This window comes from Sturnira hondurensis, unplaced genomic scaffold, assembly GCF_014824575.4.
Source record: "Sturnira hondurensis isolate 20B ecotype Veracruz unplaced genomic scaffold, ASM1482457v3 Scaffold0015056, whole genome shotgun sequence".
Lineage (NCBI taxonomy): Eukaryota > Metazoa > Chordata > Mammalia > Chiroptera > Phyllostomidae > Sturnira > Sturnira hondurensis.
This window is the reverse complement of record NW_028087687.1, coordinates 871,358-889,239: the sequence shown is the minus strand read 5'-3', so window position 1 is coordinate 889,239 and position 17,882 is coordinate 871,358. Positions and strand designations below refer to the sequence as shown.

At 40.4% G+C, this 17,882-nt stretch overlaps 1 protein-coding gene across 18 annotated transcripts in view; it reads left to right on the top strand.

The window, feature by feature from the left end:
- LIMCH1 (LIM and calponin homology domains 1) overlaps nucleotides 1–16,464 on the top strand; it is a 325,311-nt gene extending 308,847 nt beyond the window's left edge. For 9 of the 18 annotated variants that reach the window (XM_037064247.1, XM_037064252.1, XM_037064248.1 and 6 more), the window contains 5 exons: nucleotides 1,020–1,141; nucleotides 1,428–1,551; nucleotides 5,938–6,046; nucleotides 8,634–8,736; nucleotides 13,643–16,464. In XM_037064247.1, coding sequence (XP_036920142.1) covers nucleotides 1,020–1,141; nucleotides 1,428–1,551; nucleotides 5,938–6,046; nucleotides 8,634–8,736; nucleotides 13,643–13,668 — 484 coding nt within the window. In that variant the 3' untranslated portion in view covers nucleotides 13,669–16,464. Of the gene's footprint in view, nucleotides 1–1,019; nucleotides 1,142–1,427; nucleotides 1,552–4,304; nucleotides 4,392–5,937; nucleotides 6,047–8,633; nucleotides 8,737–13,642 lie in introns of all 18 variants that reach the window. The other 9 variants (XM_037064259.1, XM_037064250.1, XM_037064245.1 and 6 more) reach the window with 2 other exon arrangements.
- The last annotated feature ends 1,418 nt before the right edge of the window (nucleotides 16,465–17,882 follow it).

Genomic DNA, 17,882 nt, shown 5'->3' with positions numbered 1-17,882 from the left:
GATGTCAGAACAGGGCCCCCAGAAGTCCCTGCCACATTCAGAGCTAGCTCAGACAGGACGGAATATGGCTGTAGCTAGGGGCTATCGAGAGTTTATCATGGCCACCCCACACCTAACCTAGACGGGACTCAGAAACCCAGGAGGCTCTGCCGCCAGCACCTTCTTTATGAGACAGATGTTTGCCTCCGGGACTCTGAGATTCCAGGCAGATATTGATAAATGTGCGTGCTTATACAACACACAAGCTATCCTCAGGAGGACCTGATTTTCAAAGATTGGCCAGGTGAAGGGTTGGCCGAGAGCTGAGCTCTTCTGGTGGGGTTTGCTCTGTGAATCCTCCTCTGCTCAACAGCTCGAAGACTGGTTGAGTCATGGGGTATAGGGGCTTGGAGCCATGTCCAGAGTCTTCAGAGCCCTTGGAAGAGCATGCCTGTTTCCAGTGAACACTGTTTAAAGGGACTTCCCAGTTTTATGAAACGAAAGCCACCCATCAGACATGTTTGAGTACCACTGATGAGCATTTCATGTGCATTTTTGCCAGTTCTCCAGACATTCCGGTTGTCACCAGAAACTTTAAAAAAAAAATGTCTTGCGCTTGTCTTTGTAGCTTGGCACACAGAAGCTACTGAAAGGCTGGTAGATTTCCACGGGCTGCCAAAGTCCCACGAGCCCAAATGATTTCCCCAGTAAGTCCTCCTGTGAAAATCTGGGAGAGGACAGCAGTTAGCTCGGGCATCCCTTGAAATGAGTAGAATGAATTGCTGTGTGGACAGGGAGGTGTGAAAGACATCAGAAATGATGGTTTCTCAAGCTTGTTAAACTATTGGATAATAAAAATGAGCAGCGGTTCAGAGTGTTTAAACCTAGTTTAAAATAAAAAGGATAAATAAGCATGTAGTTCGCCCCATTTATTTTTTTCATATTGAAATTCGTACTTCCATACCCTAAGGAATAGGATCAATAATTTTAGTTCAGTTGCTTTCATCTCTGTTCTGAAATATATTTATTTATTTTAACAGCTTTACTCAGGGGGCCTTGACTGACTCGGAGAACCCTGTATCGAAAGGAACCCATCAGGATGACCAGCTGATTCCAGAAGCTGGGGCCCCACACTGTGGCATGAACCCACAGCTAGCTCAGGGTAAGGATGGAAAAGACGAACTCTTATGTCAAAATTCTTGTAAGGTGGCCCCTCTTATTGTCCAGACACACATGATTTCCACTGGCTGCAAGCTTCTCTTCTAGCTTATGTGAAATAGCACCAGGAATCCGTTCCTACCACCAAGTACCCAGACCCCCCAGGGAGTCCTGGAGACCTCAGTCCCACCTTGAGACCTCAGCAGGCATTAGCACTTGACAGAAGGGTGTCTTGTTAAGCAAAGGTGATGTTACTGGGCACTGAATGTATGTTCCTTATCTGGCCTCAGATCCATCCCGGAATCAGCAGGTATCAAACCCACCAATGAACACTTCAGAAGATGTGAAGCCTAAAACCCTCCCATTGGATAAAAGCATTAACCATCAGATTGAGTCACCGAATGAAAGGCGGAAGTGAGTAACCAAAGATGGACATGGAATTTCTTTCTTTCTTTTTTTAATGTATTCACTGCCCTGTGCGGCTCAGTTGGTTGGAGCATCGTCCTGCAAAGCGAAAGGTGGCCAGTTTGATTCCTGGTCAGGGCACATACCCAGGTTGCGGGTTCAGTCCCTGGTGGGGGCGCGGACAAGAGGCGATCAACTGATGTTTTTCTCTTACATTAATGTTTCTGTCCCTCTCGTAATTCTTCCCTTCTCTCTCCAAAATTAAATAAATAAAATCTTTTTAAAAATGTAATGGCTAAGAAGGGGGAAAATGAAAAAGCATGTGATAGCAAGATGTTAGCAGCATTTTGTGCCTTCCCTTCATTGAATCTCATTGACAAGGTAAGAAATACTTATGGAAATTTAGGACAGTCTCCAGGCAAGTAATTATATAATCTGAATTTATCAATTTGAGAGAGGCAAAGCAATGTTGTTAACCCATAAATTAAACATTGGAAAGAATTTGAAGGCATGCTGTATTAGAAATTTATTTATTTAAGTGAATGACATTGTCTCAGAATCTATTGACAAATGTTTTTTCAAGGAAAAATGGTTTTCTCTCATTATCATTCTCTAAGTAGCTACCCCAGGCTGTATTCTAATTTTATAAGACTTGTATCTTCTGCCCTGGCTGGTGCAGCTCAGTGGATTGAGTGCAGGCCTGCAAACCAAAGAACCACGGTTCGACTCCCAGTCAGGGCACATGCCTGGGTTGCAGGTCAGTTCCCAGCGGGGGATACATGAGAGGCAACCATACATTGATATTTCTCTCCCTCTCTCCTTCCCTTCCCCTCTAAAGATAAATAAATAAAATCTTAAGAAAAAGAAAGACAAATACCAAATGATATCACCGTTAACAGGAATCTGAACAACAAAACAAACAAGCAAGCAAAATATGACCAAAGACACTGAAATATGGAACAGGCTGACAGGGTCCAGAGGAGAGAGGGGAGAGAATCATAGGGGAAAAGGGGAAGGACTCACATGAACAAGTATAAAGGACAGATGGACAATAACTAAGGTGGGGGGCGGAAATGAGAGGGAGGTGGGGAGCACTGGGGGGCAGGGCTGGGAATATAAGACAGAAAACTGTACTTGAACAAGAATTAATTAATTAATTAATTTAATAAATGACAAATCAAGAAAAAAAGAGACTTGTATCTTTTTATAACAATAATAGTTCCTAACACTTTTGAAACATTTCAATAGACAGGCACTGTGTTGAAGGACTTACCTATCTCTTCTCTTCTTTTCATAAATCAACTCACTAAACCTCCCAATAATTTCAACTGGGTTACTGTTCTCATTTTTCAGGTGAGCAAATTGAGGCTCAGGGAAATTAAATAATTTATTCAGACTACTTGACTGGTTAAGTGGTGGAGGAATTCAAAGTGAACCCACAGTTCCACAATAAGATCATATTTGAACTAGACGTTCCTTGTAATCCATTTAAAAAACATAACATTCGTTATTCTTCAGTCGTTCCACCTGGAGCCAGGCCACCTGGATTCAAGTTTTGATTCAGTCACTTGCCTGCACAGGGCTTTGAGCAAGCTAATTAATCTTTCTCTGCTTCAGTTTCCTCAGGTATAAAGTGGAAATAATAATAATACCTACCTATGAGGCTTCGTACCTGGGAAATAATAAGAATTCTATAGTACAGGTGTTGGTAGAGACAATGACAATGATGGTGAGGATGATGATAATAGCTTGTTTTATAAGTTCATCTTTTTACCCCGTCACATTTTGTAAAGTGCGGTCTTAGAACCATTTCCCCCTTTTCCCTCACGTCTACCCAACTTGGTTTCTGTTTGCCCAGGTGACACACAGAATCAATAAAATTGCTGAAATCACGTGGAAGTGATTTTTGACCTTTTTTGGCAATGTTATTTATATTTTAGCATATTACATGAAAATGTGACATTTTGGAGAAAACAAGCTCTGCCTGAGAGGGAAATTTGGAATGGGCAGGGGCTCAGGGAGTTATTCTGAAAGCAGTCACAAGACAGATGCACTGTTCACTCTTGTGTTGGCATTTCTCTTACCTTTGCTTTTTTCCCTGAGTTCTGTCCCTTTCTTTACAAATGAAAACGACTTTGATAAGAAAGATTCTGGAACCGACAGCTTAGTCACAGGCAGGGCTTATGCAACCAACATCCCCTATAAAACCACCCCAGTGGCTTCCGGCTGGGACCATTGTGCTTTGGAGCTGTGCATTGCACAGTGGTCATTGAATGTTTTGAACACAACCCCCCAAAATCACATGTTCTCAGAATGAGTTTATTGACGGGGGTGGAAGCCATTTCACTGAAAAATACCTCCTTTTTTCCCGTCCTTTATCTCTGGGCTCTCTGTACAAGTTTTTCCCTATATGCCTACTCATCTCCCCCCACCCCCACCCAGTCTATAATTTTTATATCTAACTCAGCATGCAATTTTAAATCAGCCAAGAACCTGGCAAAAATGAAAATGAGAAAAATATTCTCTTTTCTGTTCAATGGTGCCAGCCTGGTTTTGATCCTGTGTGGACAACACATGTACAATCTTGGCTGGATAGAATTACTGTTTTTTGTCCTTTATAGAAAAATTGCCTCTAGGATGCTCTGTGGTCTTATATTTGTTCATCAAGGAAGTTTTTTATTTTCTTATCTAAAATGTCATTTCTTGTAGAATTGGGCTTCTCTTTCCTTGTCATAATTTTTGGCTCCTTTACCATGTTACAGGAAAAGCCCTCGAGAGAACTTCCAGGCAGGACATTTGTCCCCCTGTCCTCCCACCCCTCCTGGCCAGTCACCAAACAGGTACAAGAGGTCAGCAAGCCTTTCTGGGGTGGCTCTGTTTTGAAGAGAGCCTGCCAAGCATAATTTTAACTGGATTAGTGCTTGCCAAATGATTTTGAGGGGCTTGTCCATCATGTCTCTTTCAACATACACACAGGCAGGAGGAAAGAACACATTCCCCATCTGTCTGCAGCCTACAAGCCAAGTGTGTGACGTTGGCACGGCTGTGGCCCTAGGCCTTTAATTATATTGTGTGGAATCTGCAATCTAATAATAAAATCCACCAGACAATTGCCGGGCTCCTCAGCCGGCGCCTTTCCTTCCAAGATGGCTCGGTCCTTCCAGGCTGATGGCTCTTAACAGAGAACCAGGCGGGGGCTGAGCAACAAAACCGCCTCCTTCCTTTCCCCTGCTCAAGCTCTCTGAGAATTGCTTCTGGACATTAATTGGGCCCCATGATATTCTTAAAAGCTGCCCAAATTCCCATTCACTGGAGAGACCAATTACTGAGTACTCCAAGGTTTTCTTTGATTTAGACATTTCGTTTTAACTACTGGATAAGAGGGAAATCCTAAGAAATAGGGTTTGCTTAGGGCAACTCTTCCCCTTTCCTTTTGTCTTTCTTTCTGTTTCTGCTGTCCTTCTCTACCCCATTGGCTTCTGAATGATATTGCATATTTTCCCATTTCTTGAGTAATTTTCCAAGAGACAACAGGCATCAGCGCAGTCTGATGTGAGTTGTGGGAAGGCTGCCTTCGTGGACAGCCCTCTCGTGTTGGTGTCGGTCTGCTGGGTCCAGTGCTAGTCCCTCGGTGGGCACCGTGCCAGGGGCCTCCAGGAACAGAGAGGGGATACATGCAGCCTGTGTCCGAGGGGCTTACAGCTCAGAGAGGGTGTCGGACGCCCACTTTATAGAGTCACAGAGTGTCCGCCCTGGAAAAGGCAATAGAGATTGGCTAGTCCAGCCCTGTCATTCAGAAGGCGGAAGGGAAACCCAAAGTGAGTTCTTTACGCCGGACACAGAACTTGGTGGCAAAGCAGGGATTAGATCCCATGTCTACCTGGAACCTGTTGGACTGTATCATAATGACCTCTCTATTTTTAAACAGAAAAGATTCTTTTTCTAAATAGGTAAAAGAAATTCCCTAGTGGGCCAATGAATCAATTACAGAAAATTGTAAAGTAACTTGGAAACCTCAGTAAAGCTAAACTTCACTATCTTTTAGGACTTCTAAAAACATATGATAAATGCATTGCATCATTTCAATGCATTTGATTACTGTGGTTGAATAAACCACAGCACAAACTCTTATAACAAATAACACAGACACACGTACACATGCACGCCAAGTTCTATACCACAGTGGAGGCCTCTTGCATTTAGTCTAACACTTGTGTGCAAATTATGTTTAATGCTTCATTTCTGCTCATCGGTTCAGTAGCTGTCATTTTACTCATGATAGAAACATTTTTAAAATCCATGTTTTCATTTTTTTTGCATGAGGCTACATGTGTATGTATTTAACCAACTATTCTAAATGGAACGCCTCATTATTATCTATGGCTTTAAACGCAGGTCTATAAGTGGGAAGAAGCTGTGCTCTTCCTGTGGACTTCCTCTGGGGAAAGGAGCCGCGATGATCATCGAGACCCTCAATCTCTATTTTCACATCCAGTGCTTTAGGGTATGTATTCATCTCTCTTCTGAGTACAATGTCCTAATGTCGTTTGCCATCGTTCTGCACTGGGAAATACCTCCTGGAAATCACGATGGCCTTTGTTCGTGAGGTCCCCCCACAGAAGTGTGTGTGGAATTCATCCTTCACAATGAAACTGCGATCACGCATCCCTCTGGGATGTCAGGTTAGGAAGAAGCAAAACAGGTTTGTGCAATGTACCTTCACAAAACAGGTTTCGTTGCTAAAGCAGAGAGTGTCAACGGTAGCAGGAAACAGAATGCTACCCTGGGAAGACAATGAGACTCCTTTTAGGGTTATGTGGATTTATTTGGCATGTAATATCTTTGCTGTGTCTCAAACTCTTGTGACTTAATGTTGAAGATTTTTCTGTCACTTAAGTGTGGTTAGAGCTAGTTGCAAAGCTGCAGGTCTCCGAATCAGTGTCTGTAATCCCAAACCGAATAGCACCTCCTCTGAGAAGCTGCCCTATTCACCCAGACCAAGCCATTTGCCTTCGTGATAGGTCCTCCTAGAGCCTTTCATGGCTCATGCCACTCACTATTGAATTGTTTCATTATGATGATAACTCCTCTGATATAAACTATCACCTCCATAAGGGCAGGAACCATGTCTGTCTGGCTCCCCGCAATTTCTTCCACACCTGGCAGATGGTAGGTATCCATAAACATTTTTAGATGAACAAATTAATGAATAAACTGAAAATAAGGAGGCCTAGATTCTAGTCCCAGATTTCCTGCTCATACATAGGTAAGCTAACCAGTTACAGCTGATTTATTATAAAGTTTATAAGTTAGCCTCTTTCAGCATTTCCCAACTCTTTTTTTGGCTCATGGACATGTTTCAGATTAATGTATAATTTTTTAAACTAAACCCTCTAGCTGTGAGTAAGAGTCATTTCTTTCACTCAAGTATCTTTCTTGAATTTTGTTCTCTTTCTTATTGGTAGTCTCCTCAGCTATAAAGTACACTTGCATAGGTTTAAAATAACTCCCAGTTTACCTATAAACTAAGGGAAAGTAAGTGAAGTGTTCCCAAAAGTATTCATTTAATAGTATCAGCAATCACTGGGTAGCAAAGCTTATCATGGACAAAACACAGTATGGAGACTTCATGAAATCAATTTATCAATGTTCTCATTGGGAAATTAATGAAGATAATGCATGTCTTAAATCATCCAGGAGTATTTTGAGGCTTAAGGAATGTACTTTAAAAAATTTCATGATTCTGCCAAGACAATATGTTCCAACACCATAGTTTGTTCTCCAAAACTTTACCAGAATTCAAAATAATCAAGGTGGCAAAGAATCCTTGCTGATTCTCATGGGATAGAAGACTTGCCTTCTAAGCTGCCAAGGCCTTGGTTCTCTCTAATCATTCACTCCCTAGAACTGACCTGATGCTTTAAGATATGTCACCTCCAGGGTTTATCCCCTCCTTTGTGATGTAGATGCACCTTGTAACATAGTTGGGAGGAAGCCTCCCTCTGTCCCAGGTGACCTTGAAGCCCTCTTTAGGGCAGGAGTAGAGGGCCCACCCTCAACTCCTGAACTGAGCCCTGATATACCGGCAAAAGGCTGGCATCAGAACCAACCCCACTAGCTCGTTCTCTGGCACCCCCAGCGCAGTATGTCCCACAGTATCCTGAACACAAGCTGACTTGGCTGAAAGGAGTTCCATTCTCATCGGATTTGTTACTCTGGGTGCCACTGCCTTTAATGTAGAAAGATAGGGTGGACAGCTAGCTAATGCCTAGGAATTCTGACCTGAACTTAGCAATGATGAGTTGCTTAGAAATGCTGGAAAGCATTTAACGATTAGTCACAGGCAAGTTTTAATTGATAATCTGTTGGCTGAGTGTTTATTTAAAACCACTAGCATTTAACTGTTTAAGATGGCACTTAGGTTTCAAATATACGGTGACTGAACGAGATTTGACTTTGAGTGGTAAACACACAATACAATTTGTAGATGATATATATGATAATACACTTGAAACTTACATAATTTTATTAACCAAGGTCACCCCAATAAATGTCATTAAAAATAAGAATAAAAATCACAGGCCTGCAAACCAGAGGATCATGGTTCGATTCCCAGCCAGGGCACATGCCTGGGTTACAGGCCAGGTCCCAGCAGGGGACACACAAGAAGCAACCATACATTGATATTTCTTTCCCTAACCCTTCCCCTCTAAAGATAAATAAATAAAACCTTAAAAAATAAAAATAAGAATAAAAAATAAAATGGTTTTCCATATTGACAGAAAATGGCTTGTGATAGAGGTTAACCGCACAGGCGTTGGGATTAACCCAACACCACTCACCAGTTTTACAACCTTGGGCAGCTCAGCTAACTTCTCTGAAACAGTCTTTCTCTGCAAAATGCAAGGAGTCACCATAAAATGCTAAAGTATATTGTCGCTGTAAGTTCTTCAGGCAGCATCTAACACACAGTAGATGCTCTAATGTAGAGGTTCTCTAAGTGATGATTGTGCTATTCATGGAAACAGTAACTACACATTGTAGAGAAATTCCTTATGCTCCTCATAACTTCCGTCCTTTCTCCCCTTTAGTGTGGAATTTGTAAAGGACAGCTCGGAGACGCAGTGAGTGGGACTGATGTCAGGATTCGAAACGGTCTCCTAAACTGTAATGATTGCTACATGCGATCCAGAAGTGAGTACTGGGCTGGAACTCCTTGAAAGGAGTGTGTGCGATCTCATGCCTTTCATAGGACCATTGGAGGAAGTCGGTGATTTCTGCCCATCGGTTGACACTCCTACCCCAAGGGAAGGATTTATTAGCATCTACATGAGGAAGTGATAATGAAATAACTTTATTTACCCCTTGTTTGTTATTGGAAGTTCCTTCTTGGGTGTGGCCAACTTCTTTTCATCTAGAAGTTCATTCACACACCAGTTTGAGGCATCGCCTGAGCTCACCATAGCCGCTTGGGTGAGACAGGAGGCAGATAGAAGCGCTGTAAAACCCTGGTAGTCACTGGCGGAGGTGTATCTTTAGATGACCGGCAGCATTTGGCCGATGGGGTTGTTAAGCGTAAAGAATGGCTCTCCATTGTTCATCAAATCAAGCCCCAGCTGCTCCGTATCTTCCTGCTCAGCATGCCGGGTTTCATGACATCATACATCTTTACTCCCACCTTAATGAAAGTTTCTCGAGAGTCTAAAAGACGGGTTCTGCTTCTTTGTGAATCCCTGCCCTTGTCCAAAATACCTTATCATATAATCAGAGCTTTAAAATCACATGCTGCCTGAAAGCTCCCTTGAGCAGCCTACCCTCATACCTCTTTGTATCTGGCTCTCCTGCCACAGAAGGTTCATTTTGGTTTTGGCGGCACCAGGGGGCGCTGTTGCCCAGCCTCTGTTTAGAAAATGCATAAAGAGCAGAGGCTAAGCCTCTGCATCCTGTCTCACTTTGCAGCATAAATGGAGTCCTTCTGGTAGGTGGCCTAGGCAAGATACTCTTCTATCCAAATTCCTCAGTCAGAAACTTTCTTTAAAAAATGGGGGGAGGGAAGGAATGAAGAAATGGTATTTGAAATTCAAGAGTTTTATTTCTTCAAGTAAATGCAGTGATATTTTCACAGCTGTTTTAACATGAATCTCTAAATCTACAAGACTAAAGACTTTAAGAGTAAAAAAAATGGAATTAAGTTCTTTTATAGATATAGATTTAGTATATTCTGATAAATATATACATTTTTAATAAAATTATGTGAAATAAAATTTAATCAAGCCCAGGTGATTCTGATCTATGATAAACTCTTGACTTGCGGTCAGAACAGTCCCCACTTAGAGCTGGTACCATCAAACTGGACTACTTATATTATATATTATATTGTTATATTATTTATATTTATATATATTAGCTATTATATATATAATATACACATGTAACATATAATGTTATATATTACATATATTTATATAGTCTATAAAACACATGCTATAAACACATTACATATTTATGCCATGTATATATTATATGTGGTATAAGTGTATAATGTGATTTTATGCCATGTATTAAATATATAAAATGTGGTGTAAATAGAATACCATATATATACCATGCATATACAAATACATATATACATGTGGAATATACAACAATTATATTTTAACCGAGTTTTAGTTTGTTTTGTCTTTATACATTAGAAGTGAGAACTAAACCCTTCTCCCCCCAGTTTTTAGAGTGATTTTTTTCTATAATTGTCTATGAAGTGTAGTTTTTCTCAGTCCAACTGAATGTGAATCTTGGAACCAGAAGAGGGCACTGTTAGGTTGCAGGACTGTTGGCCCAGACCTCAGGAGCTCTGTGAATCTGAATTTCTTTCATAATTTAAAGTGCTTCAAGGATGCCAGCAGAGAACAAACATGAACCCACCCCTGGGGGACAGTAACCTGTGTTCATCCAGATTTTTATTCTAATTGAGAAGTTGAATGACTCATTGTCATTTCTGTTGGAAATTAGCCTTTCAGATCTAGGCCAGAAATTTTTTTCCTGTGTGTATGAACGTAGGGGCACTACCTGCTTTTAGTTCCAAATCTGAAGACAAGAACCGTGGAGTTTCAGTAATGGCCTCATAAGATGAAAAATAAGAAAGTGATTTGGAGGTAGACTAGAGATGGGATTATTTTCTTTAATTTATATTTTAATGCAATATTTTACTAGGATTTTTTAAAAAAAATACTAAGATCCTAAGGAGAAAGCAAAAAGTCTTCTATCTCTGCTGAGATAACCTCTATAGACATTCAAAAGAATAAATAAGTAGAAGTCATGCAATATAAGGTTAGAAAAGTTGGATGTCCAGAAAGATACCAAATTAAAAGTTTTTTTTTTTAAAAAAGCTTTCCAAAGGTGTGCACTGCAGCCACTGTCTAATCCTTGCTTGGGGAGAGAGGCAGAATGCCTGTGCGTGCAGATGCGCATGTACACAGATGCATGTGTTGGTTTTATTTCACAAAGTTAACCACATAGTCAGTTTTCCCTTACCTAGCCTTTGTTGCTGTTGCCTTTATCTTAAACATATATCTTGGCAATTTTTCCATCTGACATGTTCTTTCTCCTCATCCTTGTCAGTGTTCTTTTTAAGATTTTATTTATTTATTTTTAGACAGAGAGGAGGGGAGGGGAAGGAGAAGGAGAGGGAGAGAAACATCATCAATGTGTTGATGCCTCTCGCACACCTCCTACTGGGGACCTGGCTCGCAACCCAGGCGTGAGCCCTGACTGGGAATCGAACCAGTGACCCTTTGGTTTGTTCACAGGCCAGCGCTCAACCCACTGAGCACACTAGCTAGGATGTCAGTGTTTTTTTAATAGCCGAATACAATCCCACTATATGGACTTTAAAACTAAAACTCCATGAATGGGCACCTCAGGTGTTTCCAGCTTTGTAATACTATTTTTTAAATGCTCCAGTGCACAATCTTTAATTGCAAGTGAGTTTGAACATCTTTTTATGTTTATGCACGATTTATATTGCTTTTTCTATTAAAAACTGTACTTCTTTATCCTTTGCCCATTGTTCTACTGGCACTTGACTTATATGAGTCTTTCATAAATTAAAGAAATTTCCCTTTTATTTTGTATTTGCCGCTTGTCATAGTTGTCATTCATTTTTCTACATTGTGATTTTTTTTCTACAGAAAAGATTTTCATTTAAGTAATTAAACATGTCTTTTATTTTTCTTTTTTGGATTCTGTGTTTCCCATTCTACTAGAAAAACTCTCAGTACTCCAAGGTCATATGTTTAGCTGAGATTTATCCTAGGATTGTTTTTCTGTTTTCTTTTTCACATGTAAATTTGTGACATGAGGAATATAGAAATTAGATAGATGTCTTGCTTCCCCCCCAATTAACCAATTGTGTGAATATAACTTAATAAATAATCTTTTTTCCTCACTAATTTGAAATGCCAGCTTTCTCATAAACTAAGTATATATACTTGGGACTATTTCTGGATATTTTAGGTGTTATTAACTTGTTTATGCTAATGTCAAACAGTTTTAATTATTATAGCTTCATAATATGTTTTAAAATTGGGTAATAATGACCACCTTAACTCCAGTTATTTTTTCCACATTGTCCTAACCTTTCTCTCACATTTAGTTTTCTAGGTAAATGTTAATGTCATTTTAGGCTAAACTTTAAAAAATGACATGACAAGGAGAATGACCAGCACATCTGAAAATACTGTTCATTTTTATTCTTGGTGTTGTCAGAAAAAAAATTGGTTAGGAATGAATAAGCAGAAGAGATAATAGTCACTTAGAGAAGTGTGAACGCGCTGGGATTGGTTGACTGTACCCCAGATGCAGTGAAAGAGTCAGAATGGGAAGAACTAGCAAAAACTCATTTTCCTTTTTTTTTTATTCAATTTCGATCTGAGTTGAGAAGAGATGGATGGATTTGAGGGGTGGTTTACATCATAGGCATTCTAAGTGAAACAAAATAATTTCATTTTGTGGAATAATAAAACCTGAATATATAATCCTATTTTCCTCAAGTAACTAGTCACATTTAAATGAAAATTTTCTCTTGCAGAGGAAAAATAGCATAACAGCATATTAAAATGCAATTCCTAAAAGCAGTGTAAACAGTTTTTAAGTTCATATGTAAATGGCGATGGAAGTGCAAAACAAATTGCCTGTCACAGATCAGGCCGTCACATGTTCCACTGGTGCCATTTGTGCCTGGGCGTGGGCTGGCGGTGTCTTTGTGTCTGCTCCGCGCGCACTCGCACGAAGTGCACTTAACGCAAAATCCCCGGGGTCCTTCCCGCTGTGGCTGCTGCCTCATTAGAGCTCTGGTGCCTGAAACCAGGAGCGTGGTGGGGGTGTCAGGGGAGGTAGGGAACCCGAACCACCCTTCCTCAGTAGGGTTGCCAGATAAAGGCGAGATGCCCGGCTCAGTGCTTTTCTGCCCTGTTAAGTTCGAGTGTCAGATAAACAATGATTTCTTTCGTATGCCTGTGTTTCAAATATTGTATGTTTACAATTTAGCACTATTATAGCCCAACTATCATATGGGGTAGGTACTTATGCTGAAAATTGTTTTTGTTGTTTCTCTGAAATTCAGATTTTATTGGGTGTTCTGCATTCGAAATTGCTAAACCTGGCAATTCTGTTTATAGATTGTGTGTCTAATTCCTCCTATTGCAATGCATTTCTTCTTAGAGAATCCCAAACCTAAAGAAACTGAGAGGAGAGAGAATATTCTCTTTTTATTTGCCAAAAAGACAAGGTAGAAAACTTGATGGAGATCATTTGGTGTAGGGTGAAGTCCAGAGGATTTCCACCAAGTTTTACAGGGCATGGGGGTCACTTGGGCTCCTTGCCAAATTCTGGGACATGGCTCAGAAGTCCATATTTCTAAAAAGTTCCAGTTAATACCAATACTGTGTCTCTTGGCACCACACGTTGAGTTGTAGGGCGGGACAAGTTTCCCTCCTTAGAGGGAAGAGACAGTGGTCATAACTAATTTGGGAAGTTTGTAAACATCTGAAGTAAGAAGCATTGACTACTTCAACCAAATGTCGCTCTGATTTCTTCATCACAGGTGCTGGCCAGCCCACGACATTGTGACATGGCTTTCAGGCTTCCAGACCACTCACCGTTTCTTTCTTGAGAGTGTCTCCTGGCGATTGTTTAACAGAATTCCAAGTTCAGGGGCTTCTCAGCATTCACCTAATTTCTGAAAGGCCATTCTAAAAAATGGTATCTGTTCTTTTATAGCACATTGTTTGTGTTTCTCCTGCTTTTCTTTCTTTCTTTCTTTTTTGCATTTGCACAGTATATACAAAAGAATCTTGAATTGTAATGATTCTGACTAGCCCAAAAGAAGGTGTTGGTGTGGTCAGGCAGACTTACAGTTTAAAATGTGTTATTCTCTTCTATTGGGACTTAATGAGATAAATGATTCAATAAACCTGTTTTGTTTTAGTCTTTCTAGGAATTAAATACTTTGTGTTTACAAAATTGAGCTGCAGAAAGTGCAAGACATGCCAATTTGAGACACGCGGTCTTTTCAGACAGGAGCATACAATTACTGTATTTCAGAAACTAAAAACCACATCATACAGCTCTGAGTTATAATCTGTTTTTAATGCAAAGACACTAACCTGATAATATATACTGTAATCCTGAAACGTGTGTGTTACTTACCTTTTGAGGTAGAAGTCATCCCAATAAATTATTGCACCATTAGTGTGAGGTTCTGTATCCTTTGAAGGTTATGCCATTGATCGAGTCTGGCCCATCAAACAAAGAGAACCCTTGCAATATCACAGCTAGACTTACGCTCTGGACATTGCCCAAAGGTAGGGAAAAAATGGAGGAAAATATTTTAGTCATCATTTCCAAAGTTATCACCAAAATGTATAAGGAAGTTTGGTCTTCAAAAGAGTGGTGGGCCATTGCTAGCCCTGAGGACTTTGTTGCTCGCTTCTCTTCAGACTCCACATTCAATAAAAGACTCAGCATAAGACACACTCGAAGCTCTCTCGTCGAGATCAGTCCATTACGTGGGACCTTGGCTCACCCTGGCCTGCAAGTTCTCCGTCGGGGCCTGAAACACAGGTGTCTAAACAAAAACATTAAGTTCATCCTAACAGAATCCAAATGACAGATGATGTGATAAGCCACTGGGGTGTGACCAGCAAGAACCTACCGGCCATACGCACGCTGCCCACTCTAGTGGACATCTGCTCGTCTTCATTCTCCCCCATCACCGACTCTCTTTCCTGTCGAGAATTTTGGACCTTGCTCATGGAGATTTTGAGAGAGGAACTCTTATGGAGAGCTGGTTATTTCTTGCCTTGTGTGGTGAGTTTCAGCTAGCCAAGAAAGGAGTCAAGTTACTAAAAAGCATCTTGTTTTAAATCTCCAGGCTGTTTCTTTAAAGCTGGGGAAAGGAGAACTATTTATTCTGCCTTAAAATGATGGCGAATAAGTGAAGATGACACTTTGTGAATGTAGACTATGGCGATCCTCCTAATAGGTTAATGTAGTTAGAAAAGGAGATCAAGTAGATGGTTTTCTGTTATGTAAGCAATAATTTTTTTCTGTGTCTTATTGGGTATGGCTAGCGATTATTTATTTCCATGCTAGACAGTTCTCTGCATGCGGGTTCCATGTAAGTGCAGAACTTTCCTCAGCCACTGGAGGTGTTTTGACGATTTTGTCATTGGGATGAGCTGTTGTTAGACTGAAATTGACACATCACTTCGTTAAAAATTGTGCCTTAGAAAATGCAAAGCTGTTGCACAGTGATTGTGGATGCAGGACATGGAAGAGAGACGAAGTCACCTCCAAGTTCCCAAGACTTCTCACGGAGGTGCCCCCTGTTTCACAGGGGGAAAATTAAAAAGAAAAAGTTTTGAAAATGTACAGGTTAAGTTCAATATTTTGGTTAACCACCTGCATGTTTTATTAAATATTTTGATAATGTGATGTTTACACTTTGCATGATATTAGCAGAGTACTTTACCAGAAATAATGCACAAAACATGTACAATATGATCATTCATAACCGATTTTTATAGAATACTTTTTACATGTGGAACTCCATCTGTTATGTAGGAATTATATGAATATTGCACATTCTCTTCTGGTTTCACAAACCCATTTATACATATTTCTTAGTGAGACTCATTGTACATGTATTGAAGCTAGAATTGAGTCAAGAAAAATAAAGCGCATTCTCCAACTGCGAAATGCTTACCCATAATGAACTATAGTCACCAGCACAGAATAATCTCTAACATTTTCTAAATTCTAATTGCCAACTGTTTCTATTTATATTTGATTTATATTTCATTTGGAGTCTGTTACATGGCAGACTAGATCTTGTTTTTTCCAATGCAGCGTAATGAGTATGATCTATTTCTTTTCAAATAATCTTTGAGGTCCCAGGAAAAAAAATGCTCTGCTCTGTTGAGCTACAATGTAAATGTGTTTGCTTAAAAAAAAAAAAAGATGAAGCAAGTGAATGATTTATTGTTCCTGAGGAAGTATGTCTGATTTTTTCTCATACTCCGAAAGCTAGTTCCTTCTCTTTCTTACAAGTAAATGGGGAACTCTGTTTTTCACTAGCAACTTTTCATGACGTTTTCTCATTGTTTCTATGTAGTGTTATTAATGCAATACCTATTATAGTCATTGATACACAGCAAAGACCTAATCAACTGGAGCGACCCACCTCCTGCGTGAGTCCGCCTGAAAGCTGGCCGGTGGGCCGGTGTTCTGTATCAGTCACACTAACCTTCATTTAAAATATTTATTCTAAAATGCCTCTGAAAAATAGTAAGAAAATAAAAAGTTGCCTAACATGCAACAGCTTTTATAGCAAATGTACATTTATAAATAAAATACTCAAATCAACTGTGCATTCCATTGATTTGGGGGGCACGGGGAGAGGGGTTTTCTGACTTGGGGAAGAGAATCGAGCTCACTCTTTTGCAGCTTTTGGTCCAGGGTTACATAGTCAGGCGAGGGCAAGGAGCCACGGAGGAAGTAATTGCCTTCCCCTGAAGGATGCAAACACCTTGAGATGAGACAGGCAACAACCAGGACCAGGCAAAAGCCACTGGAAATTATTCGAAACAACCAAATGATGGTCGGCTTCTGACACTGGCTGGAGAAAACCAAATCAAGCCTTTTAAAGTGGCTGTGTCCGCCTCCTCCCCCGGCGCTGCCCCGAGGCTCCGTGTCATTGTGCACCTACAGTTTGTTTTGCTGAGGGTCTTTCCCTCCTTGACCCAGGAAATAAATGTGAAATGGTGGCATCCTGTGACGCTGTTAGCTTTCCAAAATGCACTCGTATCTTTCCTGGCACTCTGTCCCAAATTTGTAGGTGGTGCTTCCTTCGCAGTTTTTGTGGCTTTATGATGCAACATTCTAATCGCCACCAAGTCTTCTGCTTCTTATCACACAGTTTGGTAGGCAGTGAGTAGTGGCTGTTGTTTCCACAGAAAAGTGAATTCTTTGTTCTTCAGGAAGGAGTTTTAGTAGCTTCCAGCATAGTTTAATACATCCATTGCTATTTAAATGAAAATCCATGTAACTACAATGCATTTCCAAACAAAGTAGAAGATTGTTATTCTAGCATGTGATCTACAAAGAATTTCTTGATGAAAAGAAAAATATTTGAGTTCAGATATGTTGAATTAGCTTTCTTCCCATTGACTTTCTTCAAGGCCTAAGGTCCCCACATCTGCACCACAGAAGGGTGTCTCCTCATCTGCTGGCGTGATCTAAGTCGGGGGTTACAAATTCAAACGACTAGAGGGACCTTTCAGGTGGTGAAAATGAGAGCCACAGGAGAGAACAATAGCGGTGTGCACAATAGCGAGCGAAAAAGAACGGTTCTCTCTAAAGCAGAAAACAGCAATCAGGCTCTCACCAATGGTCTTCATAAGGAATCTCTAGCTTTTTAATGTTGACAACAATTTAGAACATTTTCTGACACAATATCAGCTAAAACTGGAGACTCCACAAAATATACGTGGAGGTCAAATTGTATTCTCAGGCCACCAATTTGCAACCTATAGCTTAATCTTCTCGCTTTTCTATCAGCTACTAATTACTCTGCTGTGAGTCTTTCCTTTGGACAAATGTATCAAGAAATGCCCACACAAAATATTTGCTTTCCAGGTGTCTTGGTCACAAAGAGAGAGAAGCTAAAATTCATTAACACTTTTAGGGAGCATCATTTGTGTGTTGCCATCAAAGATAGATAGTTTACAAGCACTCACATTGGTTTGCCCTTCCCCTTAAGGGTTCCCTTCTTTTTTGTAACC